Source organism: Capra hircus, chromosome 6, assembly GCF_001704415.2.
Source record: "Capra hircus breed San Clemente chromosome 6, ASM170441v1, whole genome shotgun sequence".
Lineage (NCBI taxonomy): Eukaryota > Metazoa > Chordata > Mammalia > Artiodactyla > Bovidae > Capra > Capra hircus.
Window position 1 is genome coordinate 44,811,423 of NC_030813.1, and position 15,872 is coordinate 44,827,294.

General features: G+C 48.3%; 2 protein-coding genes across 4 annotated transcripts in view; one reads left to right on the forward strand and one right to left on the reverse strand.

Annotated features, from left to right (window-relative positions):
- SOD3 (superoxide dismutase 3, extracellular) lies at positions 587 to 6,867 on the forward strand. 3 transcript variants are annotated; one of them, XM_018049136.1, is made up of 2 exons: positions 587 to 704; positions 5,207 to 6,867. In XM_018049136.1, the coding sequence occupies exon 2, from the start codon at positions 5,221 to 5,223 to the stop codon at positions 5,953 to 5,955; it is 735 nt and encodes a 244-aa protein (XP_017904625.1). In that variant the 5' UTR covers positions 587 to 704; positions 5,207 to 5,220; the 3' UTR covers positions 5,956 to 6,867.
- CCDC149 (coiled-coil domain containing 149) overlaps positions 14,881 to 15,872 on the reverse strand; it is a 116,911-nt gene continuing 115,919 nt past the window's right edge. Inside the window, exon 13 of the mRNA XM_018049342.1 lies at positions 14,881 to 15,364. Within this exon, the coding sequence (XP_017904831.1) occupies positions 15,219 to 15,364 (146 nt within the window). The 3' untranslated portion in view covers positions 14,881 to 15,218. The remainder of the gene's footprint in view (positions 15,365 to 15,872) is intronic.

The window sequence follows — 15,872 nt, forward strand, 5'->3', positions numbered from 1 at the left end:
GTTCCTCCACACTACTCATTCTTTTAAAGGACTCCTCCATAGCTTTAATAAGGAAGCGAGAACAGGATGAGTGGGACTACGGGCAGGGCACTGGGTTAGCCTCACCTCCCCATGTTACAGATGATGAAACGGAGGCACAGGCACATCCTTAGGAAAGTGACACCACTGGGATTCTGCAGCCTGAGTGGGTAACTGCTACCCCACCTGCGTCTCACCTCTCACAGGTGTGGAAGCACAGTCCTGGAGAAAACATTATGCATTTTTGCAAGGTGTCCATTTCCATCTTAGACATTCAGCAAAAGTAAATCAAGAGCTGAGGAAATCAGGGGAGAGCAAAGGGCGTCTCAAGAAAGAGACCATTGTACACCTCTCCAAACAAGCTATTTTCTGTCTACTTTTTATTCCCCTGCTCGGCCCTGAAGGTCACTTGCTACGTCTGCACAACTCAGTGAAGTCACACAAAGGAATACTTGGCCCGGGAACACGGGGCTGGGGAGGGACTGCGGGGAGGGGACAGAGCTGGGGGAGGTGAGGCGATTCCACAACAAGGACTGCCTGGCCGGCTTCCCTGCCTAAACCAGCCCAATGACCTTCTTTCCTCAGTGACCACTCCCCCTGGAGGCTGCCCTGCTCAGTCACAAACAGCCCGGGAGTTGCCCGCATTCCTGTGACCGGCTGGTGAGGTGCTGCTCCTCGGGTCCCAGGTGAGAGAGCGCTCTTTGAAGAGCTGGAGAGGTGGGTATGAAGTCGAGGTTCATTTCACTCTTCTCAGAGTGTGCTTACCGAGTCTGAAACTGGGACAGGGCATCCAGCCTCTTCTAGGAAAAGGATTTGAACATTTTCATGGGAAAAAATGCACTTCTTGACAGAGCCCAGCTGCTCTGAAGGGGAGGAGGAGGGCGGTGGTGAAAGGGCTCAGGAAGGCAATGGGCGGGGGCAGGAAGTGACTCTTTAGGGATCCGTTAATGCCCATTCATTGGAGAAGGCAATGGCACCCCACTCCAGTACTCTTTCCTGGAGAACCCCATGGATGGAGGAGCTTGGTAGGTTGCAGTCCATGGGGTCGCGAAGAGTCAGACACGACTGAGCAACTTCACTTTCACTTTTCACTTTCACGCATTGGAGAAGGAAATGGCAACCCACTCCAGTATTCTTGCCTGGAGAATCCCAGGGATGGCGGAGCCTGGTGGGCTGCCATCTATGGGGTCGCACAGAGTTGGACACGACTGAAGCAACTTAGCAGCAGTAGCAGCAGCAGTAATGCCCATTCAAGAGGACCTCAGCATCCTCTGGGTTAGAGAAGAGAGAGATGTGGCGTGAGGAAGGCAGATGTTTCTGGATGTTGCCTGGTGTGGGTGGCAAGGAAAAGCCATCTGCTTAGGAGAGGCACAAAGGGAGGACCCCGCAGGCTCAGACTCACAGGTGGGACCCCATCTCATAGGGCACCCAGGCATTAGAAGACCCTGGAGTCTTTGAGGGGTAGGGGGGGGGTGGTAAACAGTTTTCCCAAACCCAAACCCAGGAAGGAGGTACCAGCTTGGTAGCTTGCTTTGTTCCCTGATAACTTTGTTCTCCCCTCTGGACCAAGCAAGCCCTTCTGAAACTACTTGGTCATCTACAGCTCAAACTGAGAGACTGAGAAGGGTGAGCCTTCTGCGAGCTGACCTGGAGGGCTGGAAGTGAAAAGCTTAAGACCCAAGGAGTTTTACCTGGGGTTTAAGAAGAATTCTCTTTTATTTAAGAGGGGTTCCCTGGTGGCTCAGAAAGTAAAGAATCCACCTGCAATGCAGGAGACTCAGGTTCGTTTCCTGGGTAGGGAAGATCCCCTGGAGAAGGGAAAGGCAACTCACTCCAGTATTCTTCCCAGGAGAATTCCATGGACAGAGGAGTCTGGTGGCCTACAGCCCACAGACTTGCAAACAGTCAGACACGACTAAGCGACACACACACACACACACACACACACACACACTCACATTCTCTCTCTCTTTTTAAGACAAAAACGTCTCCTTCAAGTGTTAAATATGACGCAAGCATTTTTGGAAAAGAAAGCTTTGTGGACATGTCCAAAACAACCTGTGATGCTGTCACAGGTTTTTGCTGTATGCTTTCAATGAAAAACCTTCCAGTTGGCAGAGCCCGCCTGAGGGGTAGGACCAGCTCAAAAGGACAGGGGTGGTCGGTAGTGATGGAGAGCTTGAGGCCAAGATGTGGCCTCAGGGAGAGCCCTGTATTCCCTCCCCTGCTCCTTGGGGCTTTACCTTAGTAACCTGGCCAAGTCAGAACTGCTTCCCTTGATGTCACTTTCTGGACCTCTCTTCCTACCCGTCACTCCTCGGAGCCTTTCCTGGCCACCGCCTCCCACAGCTTCAATAGCATCTTTCAGTGAATAGTCCTGAAATCCTTATCAGCAGTTTTTCTCTGATAGCTAACAGCTGCCACTTACTGGGAATGTTCTATGTACCAGGCTCTGGGTTAATTGCCTCTGATGAGAGCTATACAGTGTGGTGCCTAAACCTTGGGCTTGGGGCAGACCACACCCCTTCACATCCTGCCTCGGCTATTATTGAATGTGTAACTCTGGGAGATAGTGGAGGACAGAGGAGCCTGGTGTGCTACAGTTTATGGGGTCACAAAGAGTTGGACATGACTTAGCTGTCTGTACAACATTCACCTTTTTGTGCCTCAGTTTGTCTGTGCTCTAGAATGGGGGTGACAATGCAACCACCCCAGAGGGTTCTTGAGAGGCTACATGAATTAACATTTGCAAAGTGTTTTCAACAGTGCCTGTCGTGCATTCAGTAAATGTTAGTGATTCTAATTGTGTCTTTCAAGCATCACAGCAAGTCTCTAAGGTAAGTATGATTATCTCTATTTGCATATAAGAAAACAAGGCTCAGAGAGGAGGGTGAGCCCAACTAGACTCTGCACTCCAGCACTTTGTCTGGTACTCTGTAACAAAAATAACAAGTATGCTAACTCTAAGGGAGTAAGTGAAGTGGCAGAGTCAGGCTTCAGATCCAGTGAGTTCTGGAATCCATGATTTTAATCACCACACTAGATTGTCTTTCTGTAATGATTATGGAAGGAATAAACACTCAATCCCAGATTTTAACTTTAAAATGGCATCTGCTTTGGGGTTGGAGAAGGCCTTTGACAATGCAGTTGACCCTCAAACCAGCTTTTTAGAGGCAGCATTGATCCCTGTGGGCAGGCTTTAAAATGTGAAAATGACCTGTCATCTTGTATCTCATTTAAACTTCCTAGTGATCCTTAGTGGTCTTACCAGCCTTATTTTATAGCTAAGGCAGAGTCAGAAATTTCTCCCACAGTACTGCAGTTAGTACACGTGTCTTGCTTTAAAATTCCTGGTTGGGTACCAGAGCTAAAAATAAAATAAAATAAAATGAAGTAACTCATGCCCACTGAGTCAGAATCTCTTAGGTTGTGGCCTGGGCATCTGAATTTTAAGATTCAGAATCTGATGTGTAGCCAGCAAACACTGAGAACCCTTCCCACTGACACTGCCTCTTCCGAGGGCCAGAACTCCCGTTTACAACCGTCTGCCCAACATCCCACCTGGGATCTTACCCTTAGCAAGCTTGGGCGAAACTTGCCCTCTCTCCCTTCTTCTCAGGGCCTGGTACCCCCATCCATCACCCAGTCTCCCCTGCTGGGAACTCAGTCATCCCCAGCTCCTCTTCTCCACTGCCAGTGGTACCCAAACTGAATCGGTTTGAAGCACTCCTGAAACCGTGTTGCCTCCACTTTGGTAGTAGCCTTCATCATTTTTGGTTTGGATTGCTGCTACTGCCCCCTAATTCATCACCCTCTGCCTGTCTCCATTTCTCCCTGGGGTCTTCCCATCCCTGCTCCTCTGTCCTCTCCATTCCCGAAGTCTAGCCCACATCTTTTCTCCTGCCAGACTGAAAACCTATCTCAACACTCACTTTTCTGCTTAAAAACTTCTACCAGCACTAGCCTCCTGGCTAATAACCATGCACTTTAGCAGAGCAAACCCAGCCCCTCCCTCCTTGGCCCAAAGCTCCCTCTTCAGCCTTGACACCTCCTCCCTGGTGGCACAGGCTGCGTCCCAGCCACACTAAATTTCCCCCATGCCCCATACAAACTGTGTCCCTTCACAGCCTGTGAACACTCATGTTGTGCCTCCTGCCTGAAATGGGCTTCTGACCTGGCTTGGCTGAAAAGCTTCTACTTGTCCTGTGGGACCTTCAGAAGTCACCTCCTCCGGGAAGCCCTCCTAGAGTCCCTCATGGAGACGTGCACTGCTTATTCTGTCCTTCCCCTGCACAAAGCTCCATCTTCAGTCAGAGCATTGGAATGATCTGATGCCACGTCTGTCTTTCAGTGAACTCCTCATTCCACATTCACTTATTAAATGTCTCCTACTGCCAGATGCAGGCCCAGATGCTGGGGATACAGATGAATACAACTGCGTTTCTGGCTTCAAGTCTACAGAACATGGCAGAGAGGAGGGGATGGGGCACTTCAGGGAGCACCCAGCAAGTGCAAGAAGCAGCGGCAGCAAGCCTTATGCTGCCTGTCTAAGAGGAGGCAGAAAAAGAGTGGCAGGAGATGAGGGGGCAGAGATGCTGAGAGGGAGGAGATCTGGAAGGGCCGGGAGAGCCTCCCTCAGGTAGCCTGAGACAACCCCCTGTCGTGCTTAGCGGCTCTTCTGTGTCCGACTCTTTGTGACTCCATGGACGGTAGTCCACCAGACTCCTCTGTCCATGGGGATTCTCCAGGCAAGAGTACTGAGTGGGATGCCATGCCTTCCTTCAGGGGATCTTCCCAACCCATGGATGGAACCCAGGTCTCCCACACTGCAGGCGAATTCTTTACAGTCTGAGCCACCAGGGAAGCCCACCCCTAGGCCAATGTCCTGGACTCACATTGCTATGGAGATGGTAGTTGGGAGGATCACTGTAAGACTTATGGCTCAGAAAGATCCCTGTGAGTTTCTTGTGATTATTCCTCATCTTTACAACGGCAGCACCTAGCCCAGTTTCTGGAATACAGCAGGCCCTGGAGACACAGGGGCCAAAAGAACAACAACAACAAAAGCATGCTGGGCAAGAAAGCCCCTCAGCAGGAAGGGTCTGGAGTCAAGGACACCGGGGGGTCTGGGATTCCAGGTTTGCAGCGACTAAGCCTCGTTCCGCCCCGCCCCTGGGGGTGCCCACAGGTGCTCGACTCGCCATGCCGGCGCTGCTCTGTGCCTCTCTGCTCCTGGTGGCCTGTGCCTCGGCCGCCTCGGCCGACCAGGTCCAGCAGCAGATGGGCTCCAACACGGAGGAGCAGATCCGCGACATGCACGCCAAGGTGACGGAGATCTGGCAGGAGATGATGCAGCGGCAGGCGGCGGCCATCGACCCGGACGCGGCGCTCCATGCGGTCTGCCGGGTGCTGCCGTCGGCCACGCTGGAGGCGGAGCAGCCCCGGGTCAGCGGCCTCGTGCTCTTCCGGCAGCTCCGGCCTGGCGCCCTGCTGGAGGCCTTCTTCCACCTTGAGGGCTTCCCGAACGAGCCCAACGGCACAAGCCGCGCCATCCACGTGCACCAGTTTGGGGACCTGAGCCAGGGCTGCGACTCCACCGGGCCGCACTACAACCCGATGTCCGTGCTGCACCCGCAGCACCCGGGCGACTTTGGCAACTTCGCGGTGCGCGATGGCCAGGTCTGGAAGTACCGCTCCAACCTGGCTGCCTCGCTCACCGGCCCGCACTCGATCGCGGGCCGTGCTGTGGTGGTCCACGCGGGCGAGGACGACCTGGGCCGCGGCGGCAATCAGGCCAGTCTGGAGAACGGTAACGCGGGACGCCGGCTTGCCTGCTGTGTGGTGGGTCTGTGCGGCCCCGGGCCCTGGGCGCACCAGGCGCAGGAGAACGCGGAGCGCAAGAAGCGACGGCGCGAGAGCGAGTGTAAGGCCGTCTGAGCGCTCCACCTAGGTGGCCCTGAGCTCTGACCGCGCGCGCAGACCCCTTCTATGTCCTCTGGGAGCCCTTCCATGCCCCGACTCCCCTGCAAGTGCCCTAGACCGCTCCACGCCCGGACTTCTCTCCAGGCTCCCGAGATCCCCTCTGTGTGCCTCAGCCCCCCACCCACCCTCTCTACGTACCCCAGTATCCCTGTATGCTGTGACGTCTCTCCCAAGGACCCCAGACCTTTCTACACCCTGACACTCCTCCAAGCACCCAAGATGGTCTCTATGTGATCCAGGACCCCTTCTACGCATCCTGGGGAACCCTGGGACCTCTCAACGTCCTGATGCCTCTCCAAGGCCCACGATCCCCTCCTTGAGACCCCAAGCCACCTACCCCCTCACCTTGATTTTTCTCCTTCCCTTCCCAGAGACACTTTGTACTCTGGAGTACCACTTCTGCCATGGCTAGGCTCTAACTGAAAATCCCCTTCACTTCGAGGTCTTCAACCATGTATATTGAGACATCCCCTTTTCATCCTGAGGGCACCCCGAGCTCTGAGGACCCCCCAGAGATACCGAAGTAAGCCCATGAACCTGAGGGTCTTCCAGACTCTCTGAGGTCCCTTTCCACCTTGACACTCCCGCCTTCACCGTGTGAGCCCTGAGATCCCTCTCTGCCCTAAGCACCCACCTACCCCCACCTCCAATGGGCTCCTTCTAGGCACTCTGAGACCCCTCCAGAATTTGCCTAGCACCACTCCCCCACCTCTGCCCCCCAGCTTGTGCAGCCTGCACTTAGGTGCCTCTTCCAGGTGTCTCCAGGTATTCCCCCATACCCCACCCCCACTCCCTCAAGAAAGCAGCTCCTTTGGGGGTTGACAATGTTTGTGTTGCACATTAAAAACTCAGCAAATCAGTATTTCATGGGGGCCTTGGTTACTTTTTTCTTTTTTGACGCTTCTTCCTGGCTCAGCCATTTTGGGGGAATGGTAAAGATGTTTCCCAAGCCCCTGCAGGGCTTCTCTTTCTTCCCTGCCTAGCTCCTCTGCAAGGTTTAATCACCTATTGATCCTTATGCATTTGGGTGGAGCTCGCAAGAGGGAGGAAACCAAGATCACTTAGGGAAATGGGAAAACAAACAAAAAGACAGCTTCCTGGGCTACATCCCAGAGCTGTAGAATTCAAAGGGAGAGGACGAAATGTATTTGAAACAACCTTCCCAGTGATTCTGGGTTTCCCTGGTGGCTCAAACAGTAAAGAGTCTGCCTCCAGTGCAGGAGACGTGGGTTCAAGCCCTGGGTTGGGAAGATCCCCCTGGAGAAGGGAATGGCTACCCGCTCCAGTATTCTTGCCTGGAGAATCCCCGTGGAGAGAGGAGCCTGGTGGGTTACAGTCTGTAGAGTTGCAGGGACTGACATGACGGAGCAACTGGCACTTTCACTCCCAGTGATCCTGATGCTGGAGCCACTGGCCTGGCATGAGGGGTGCACCAACTTCCTGGCCTCTGTGTGAAGCCTGAGGTCCATTTCCCAGATGGCGGAGACAGGGCTACTGCAGCAGTGTCACTGGGCAAGTTACAGGGAAGCTGGTGTTGATATCTGAAGTTGTCAGCCTTCTCCACAACCAGGGAAATGCTCTTCTTGACTTTTTTTTTTTGGCCATGCCATATGGCCTGTGGAATCTTAGTTCCATGACCAAGGATCAAACCCTGGCCCCCTGCTTTGGAAGTGTGGAGTCGATCACTGGACCACTAGGGAAGTCCCTCTTCTTAACTTCTTGATTACAAAAACAGTTGGAAGCAGTGGGGTCTAAAGGTAGGTTGGTCTTGATCACGGCTTGATGGGGGAATGGTTCTGCCTCTCCTCTTGAAAATTATAATCTATACACAGACTAGATTGGTCCTGTGTATTCACTTTCATTTATTAATGAAAGTATACTAACTTTTCAGCTTCCTGGGATAGAGTCTCTTCCTAGCTGTGAGTTTTCCACCCTGGTTCTTTATAGGCAGCTTCTGTTTCTCTCAGACTCTTGAGGCAGTGAGTCAAACTGAACTTTAGCCAAAAACTCATCCCCAGCGGTTATTTTTACCTCTTACTAGGACTAACTTGTTATTTAAAAACCATTCCTTGAACCCAAGTGACAACTGGGAAGAAAGACTATTGCCTGGTGAATTTGCTCCACCAGCTGGTTCTCACTGATTTTGACACTGAACAGGACTCTGTGAGGCCTTCCGAGGGACAGACCCCTTGTGTTCCCATCCCCACATCCCCCAGTCTACAGAAGAACTCTAGCCTGCTAGGCCTTCCCCGAGTTCTAGAGAGCAAACGGAATCAGAGAATTGAGAAAATGCAGAAATAAAGGAAAACCATCAAGCAAGACAAAGTAAATGTTCAGTTATCAAATACTTATAAATGTAAAATAGTTATATTTTGTTGTATTTAAATAAATATTTAGTTATAAAACAGTCAAGGACCTTCAGTTCCTCCTTAAGGGCTATAGAGAACGTGAGCCATATCCTTAAGCCGTTTGGCAGACACTAAACCCCCTACCAGGTGAAAGAGGTTCATGGCGTGAGGACCACAACTGTGTAGACCCCAGACCGGTTGGAACGAAAAGGTTGATGACTGAGATTCCTGAAACATCACCTTTGTCTTCATCACCAGCCAACCAGAAGGATGTCTTTGAGTGGCTCATGCACCCTGTGACCTTCTCCTTCATCTTAAAAAACCCTTCACTGAAAACCATCAGGGACTTTGAGTCTTTTCAATGAGTGGTCCATCCTTGCTTGGCCCCACATTGGGTGCCCTTTCCATCACCACAACCCAGTGTCAGTAGGCTGGCTTTACTGAGTATCAGGCAAGCAGACCCCAGTTTGGTTTGGTAACAGTCTGAAATATTATTTTAAACTGTACAGATCGGCACTGATAAGGGATTAGTAAACCAAGTATTTAAATATCCTGATCTCAGATGCATTTGCCTATCCCCACAATTAAAAGTTGTGAAAACAGGCAGCAATTACATAGGATCACAGAATGGGCAAGAATAAAAAGCCAGCACCCCATCTTTGACACTGCTGCCCAAATTACAGGTTAATTCAGGATTGTCAATGGAAGTTTGTACTTGTTTTGCAGAAGGGGCTGGTGCCTCTCATTGTTTATTTTCTGTCTTGGTCCATTCGGGCTGCTATCACAAAATACTGCAGCCTGGCTTGCCAGTAAGCAATAGACCTTTATTTCTCACAGTTCTGGAGGCTGGGAGTGCAAATCAGGGCACCAACATGGTGGATGAGAGCCTCTCTGGGACTCATAGCCTGCTTCTCACGTGGTGGAAGGGGTGAGGGATTTCTTTTGAGCCTTTTTTAAAGCACCAGTCTCATTCAAGAGTGTTGAAGAATTGATGCTTTTGAACTGTGGTGTTGAAGACTCTTGAGAGTCCCTTGGACTACAAGGAGCTCCAACTAGTCAATCCTAAAGGAGATCAATCCTGAATATTCACTGGAAGGACTGATGCTGAAGCTCCAATACTTTGGCCACCTGATTCAAAGAATTGACTCACTGGAAAAACCCTGATGCTGAGAAAGATTGAAGGCAGGAGAAGGGAATGGCAGAAGATGAGATGGCTGGATGGCGTCACCTACTCAATGGACATGAGTTCGAGCAAACTCTGGTAGTTGGTGAAGGACAGTGAAGCCTGGCAGCTGCAGTCCATGGTATTGAAAAGAGTCAGACATGACTAAGTGATTGATCAGCAACAACAACTCATTCAAGAAGGTTCTCCCTTCATGACTTTGGGACCTCTACCAAAGGTCTCCCCTCTTAACACCATCATATTTGGGGGTTAGGATTTCAACATGAATTTTGCAGGAAACACAAACATTCAGGCCACAGCACCTTCTGTTTTCGGTTTCTCTCTTCACTACCTTTGACTCCCCTAGACTGAAAAGATACCCTGGCAGACCTGCTTCATTTCTGTTCTGTCCATTCATGTACATGGGGTTGATGAACTGCTCTATGGGTTCCAGAGCCAAGAAACAAAGAAAGGAAATATTAGATGGGCAAATTACAGGTCACTGTAAAGACGAGGAATGTGTATAGCACAGTGACCAACAGTTCAGGCTCAGGTAGGAAGGCCTGTCTGGAACCCCAGCTGGACCACACTTATAAACTTTGTGACCTAAGTGAGTCACTTCACCTCTCTGGGCCTGAGTTCTCTCATCTGTAAAATAAGATTATTACATTGGATTGTTGTGCTGAAAAATTGTTACTACTGAGAGGTGTATGAGTTCAGTTCAGTCGCTCAGTCGTGTCCGACTTTTTGCGACCCCATGAATTGCAGCACACCAGGCATCCCCGTCTATCACCAACTCCCGGAGTTCACTCTCACTCACGTCCATCGAGTCAGTGATACCACCCAGCCATCTCATCCTCCGTCGTCCCCTTCTCCTCCTGCCCCCAATCCCTCCCAGCATCAGAGTCTTTTCCAGTGAGTCAATACTTCGCATGAGGTGGCCAAAGTACTGGAGCTTCAGCTTTAACATCATTCCTTCCAAAGAAATCCCAGGGCTGATCTCCTTCAGAATGGACCGGTTGGATCTCCTTGCAGTCCAAGGGACTCAAGAGTCTTCTCCAACACCACAGTTCAAAAGCATTACTTCTTCGGCGCTCAACCTTCTTCACAGTCCAACTCTCACATCCATACATGATCACAGGAAAAACCATAGCCTTGACTAGATGGACCTTTGTTGGCAAAGTAATGTCTCTGCTTTTCAATATGCTATCTAGGTTGGTCATAACTTTTCTTCCAAGGAGTAAGCATCTTTTAATTTCATGGCTGCAGTCAACATCTGCTGTGATTTTGGAGCCCAAAAAATAAAGTCTGACACTGTTTCTACTGTTTCCCCAGCTATTTCCCACGAAGTGATGGGACCAGATGCCATGATCTTCGTTTTCTGAATGTTGAGCTTTAACTTAACTTTTTCACTCTCCTCTTTCACTTTCATCAAGAGGCTTTTTAGTTCCTCTTCACTGTCTGCCATAAGCGTGGTGTCATCTGCATATCTGAGGTGATTGCTATTTCTCTCAGCAATATTGATTCCAGCTTGTGTTTCTTCCAATCCAGCGTTTCTCATGATGTACTCTGCATAGAAGTTAAATAAGCAGGGTGACAATATACAGCCTTGACGTACTCCCTTTCCTATTTGGAACCAGTCTGTTGTTCCATGTCCAGTTCTAACTGTTGCTTCCTGACCTGCATACAGGTTTCTCAAGAGGCAGGTCAGGTGGTCTGGTATTCCCATCTCTTTCAGAATTGTCCACAGTTTATTGTGATCCACACAGTCAAAAGCTTTGGCATAGTCAATAAAGCAGAAATAGATGTTTTTCTGGAACTCTCTTGCTTTTTCCATGATCCAGTGGATGTTGGCAATTTGATCTCTGGTTCCTCTGCCTTTTCTAGAACCAGCTTGAACATCTGGAATTTCATGGTTCATGTATTGCTGAGGCCTGGCTTGGAGAATTTTGAGCATTACTTTACTAGCATGTGAGATGAGTGCAGTTGTGTGGTAGTTTGAGCATTCTTTGGCATTGCCTTTCTTTGGGATTGGAATGAAAACTGACCTTTTCCAGTCCTGTGGCCACTACTGAGTTTTCCAAATTTGCTGGCATATTGTGTGCAGCACTTTCACAGCATCATCTTTCAGGATTTGAAACAGCTCAACTGGAATGCCATCACCTCCACTAGCTTTGTTCATAGTGATGCTTTCTAGGGCCCACTTGACTTCACATTCCAGGACGTCTGGCTCTGGGTGAGTGATCACACCATCGTGATTATCTTGGTCATGAAGATCTTTTTTGTACAGTTCTTCTGTGTATTCTTGCCACCTCTTCTTAGTATCTTCTGCTTCTGTTAGGTCCAGACCATTTCTGTCCCTTATCGAGCCCATCTTTGCATGAAATGTTCCCTTGGTATCTCTAATTTTCTTGAAGAGATCTCTAGTCTTTCTCATTCTGTTCTTTTCCTCTATTTCTTTGCATTGATCGCTAAAGAAGGCTTTCTTATCTCTTCTTGCTATTCTTTGGAACTCTGAATTCAGGTGCTCATATCTTTCCTTTTCTCCTTTGCTTTTCGCTTTTTTGACAGCAATTTTGCTTTTTTGCATTTTTTTCCATGGGGATGGTCTTGATCCCTGTCTTCTGTACAATGTCACAAACCTCCGTCCATAGTTCATCAGGCACCCTATCTATCAGATCTAGACCCTTAAATCTATTTCTCACTTCCACTGTATAATCATAAGGGATTTGATTTAGGTCATACCTGAATGGTCTAGTGGTTCTCCCTACTTTCTTCAATTTAAGTCTGAATTTGGCAATAAGGAGTTCATGATCTGAGCCACAGTCAGCTCCTGGTCTTGTTTTTGTTGACTATATAGAGCTTCTTCATCTTTGGCTGCAGAGAATATAATCAATCTGATTTCGGTGTTGACCATCTGGTGATGTCCACGTGTAGAGTCTTCTCTTGTGTTGTTGGAAGAGGGTGTTTGTGATGTGCATTTTCTTGGCAAAACTCTATTAGTCTTTTCCTTGCTTCATTCTGTATTCCAAGGCCAAATTTTCCTGTTACTCCAGGTGTTTCTTGACTTCCTACTTTTGCATTCCAGTCCCCTATAATGAAAAGGACATTTTTTTTGGGTGTTAGTTCTAAAAGGTCTTGTAGGTCTTCATAGAACCATTCAACTTCAGCTTCTTCAGTGTTACTATTTGGGGCATAGACTTGGATTACTGTGATACTGAATGGTTTGCCTTGGAAATGAACAGAGATCATTCTGTCATTTTTGAGATTGCATCCAAGTACTGCATTTTGGACTCTTTTGTTGACCATGATGGCTACTCCATTTCTTCTAAGGGATTCCTGCCCACAGTGGTAAATATAATGGTCATCTGAGTGAAATTCACCCATTCCAGTCCATTTTAGTTCGCTGATTCCTAGAATGTCGACGTTCACCCTTGCCATCTCCTGTTTGACCACTTCCAATTTGCCTTGATTCATGGACCTAACATTCCAGGTTCCTATGCAATATTGCTCTTTACAGCACTGGACCTTACTTCTATCACCAGTCACATCCACAACTGGGTATTGTTTTTGCTTTGGCTCCATCCTTTCATTCTTTCTGGAGTTATTTCTCCACTGATCTCCAGTAGCATATTGGGCACCTACTGACCTGGGGAGTTCCTCTTTCAGTATCCTATCATTTTGCCTTTTCATACTGTTCATGGGGTTCTCAAGGCAAGAATACTGAAGTGGTTTGCCATTCCCTTCTCCAGTGGACCACATTCTGTCAGCCCTCTCCACCATGACCTGCCCGTCTTCGGTGGCCCTACGGGCATGGCTTAGTTTCATTGAGTTAGACAAGGCATAGCGTTAAGGCCTAAGGATGTAATGAATGATTAATAATAATAGCTTAAGGTCAGAAAAATAGTTACCTAGTAATGGATTCAGAGAAGGCAATGGCAACCCACTCCAGTACTCTTGCCTGGAAAATCCCATGGACGGAGGAGCCATGGACTGTAGACTACAGTCCATGGGATGCAAAGAGTCGGATACGACTCAGCAACTTCACTTTCACTTTTCACTTTCATGCATTAGAGAAGGAAATGGCAACCCACTCCAGCGTTCTTGCCTGGAGAATCCCGGGGACTGAGGAGTCTGGTGTGCTGCCGTCTATGGGGTCGCACAGAATCGGACACGACTGAAGCGACTTAGCAGCAGCAGCAGCAATGGATTGGATGGGGGCTTCCCTGGTGGCGCTAGTGGTAAAGAACCCACCTGCCAATGCAGGAGACACTGGAGACAAGGGTTCAATTTCTGGGTCAGGAAGATTCCCTGGAGGGCATGGCCACCCACTCCAGTATTCTTGTTTGGAGAATCCCATGGACAGAGGAGCCTGGTGGTCTACAGTTCATGGGACTGCAGAGTCAGATACAACTGAAGCAGTTTGGCACGCCCGCACAGTGGATTGAATGACCTTGAAATATAGTGAGGATTGTATCACTGGAAGGATTCAAGTAAAGGAAAGGCTGCTACCTCTTTGGTTTGGAAGAAGGAGTTCCACATCCATTAAGAGGCCAGCTGGGATGAATTCTGTGATCACAGCTCTAAATGAGGGAAAGACTGGCGGCCATAAGGGCAGGCATCTGGTTCCCGGCACAGAACCGGATATGTACAACCAAACCCGCCTACAGGACCCCACTTGGCCCCTTGTGGCTATTTTTACTCCTCTACTCTTACAGATCTATTTTGTTAATCTCCTTATAGTTGCTGTTTTGACTTCCCAGCCAGCTTGCTAATCAGTTTGCCTATTTGACTCACAGGGTTTGCGTTTGTCACTGAGACTTAAACACACACTTGTTTTGATTTCTTTTTGTAAAATTAGAAGCGTTTGATGTAATGACTCTACCTAGACACAGCTGGTAAAGTGAGAATAATGCTCAAGTTTGCACAGTGTAAACACAATGTCGACAATAATTAGAAATGCTATCTTTAGATGTTTAGGATAAGCTTTTTCTCAGAATTGCAGTGCATTTTTTTCCAAGTGGGGCTTTTCAGTGCATGTATATACAGAAATACTAAAAACGTAAGAAAATAGAGCAAATCAGTGAGAGCTTTGGTCAACTTGAAAGATGGCAGGAAATAAACCAACTGATTTTAGATCTGGTGTTTTTGGCTGATTGCATAAAATCTTTACATTCTCCATATTTTTCACAACTAACATATGATCTAATAATTTTAGGTGACAGATTGCAAGTGATAAGCTGCTACAGTTTGCTAGAAACTATGCTCAGCCCAGGCTTGGCCTTCAGCGAGGGTGGGTGGGGGGGATAATAAAAGTAATAAAGATAATCAACCACCTACACTGGGAAAATTACATTTTAATTTCAGGTAACAAAAAATATATAGTTATGATACACGATGATGGTAGAATCCAATAAGAAAAGGTCTACACCTGAATAGAAGTTACTTCTTTCTTTAAATCAAACTACAAAACAGCAGCTGGTGTGCTTTTTTAAGTCTATTGTTTTAAATTTAATAGGCTATCACTGGCCTTCGCTACGATCCCAAAACATATTCCTGGGCTCATATAGATTTCAGATAGTCATACTTGTCAGTATTATGCAAACTTTGCCTAAGCATCCGAAAAAAATCCTCATTTAGTAGAGAGGCGATATGAAAAGTAAGGCAGCACATCCATATCTATCACTTTAAATTGCCATCACGCTGTATCAACTTGTTTTGTTTTCGTGAGCAGCCATAATATCGAGAGACGGGGCCTTCTTATTTTTCTGCTTCTCGTTTCTAATTAGATTCACTGCCGAGCTCTCTACTGCATCTCTCTGCTCTTCAAATTTTTCTCTGTTCAGAAAGACATCTGGAAGACAAGGACCATATAACAGTAGTGAGTTGAGGGGAACCCTTTGGCTTTTAGACATCCTAACTGAGCCGTGTGAAGGTACCCTCAATAATATTAAGGAGGCACATTTGTTCCAAATGGAGGCTTCTACAATGAAAGCCAAGGGCAGGGGGGAAGGTGCTCAAATAGAGCCAAAGAGAAAAAGGGCACCAGCTCATGGGGCAACAGGAAATGATCCAGCCAGGAGAGCTCCCCCACTCAGGTTTTGGAGGAAACCAAGAAGGGCAAAGGCATGCTGTGATTTGAAAGAGACAGAAAAAGATAACCCCAATGAGCAAGCGGCTGGTCTTTGAAATTCTTTAGAGAGAAGATTGGACTTCCATTTGGACCAATTCACATGCTGAACTGGGGTGCAAATGCTCCAGTAGGGATAACACAGCCCCCAGTTCACTCCAACACATGAATGGCCGACACTAGAACTCTTTTTAGAACTTCACCTCATGATGTGGTGTGTGTTTGGGACTGA

Coding starts and splice junctions, on each gene's coding strand:
- SOD3 (XM_018049136.1), top strand. CDS start 5,221: ATGCCGGCGCTGCTCTGTGCCTCTCTGCTCCTGGTGGCCTGTGCCTCG.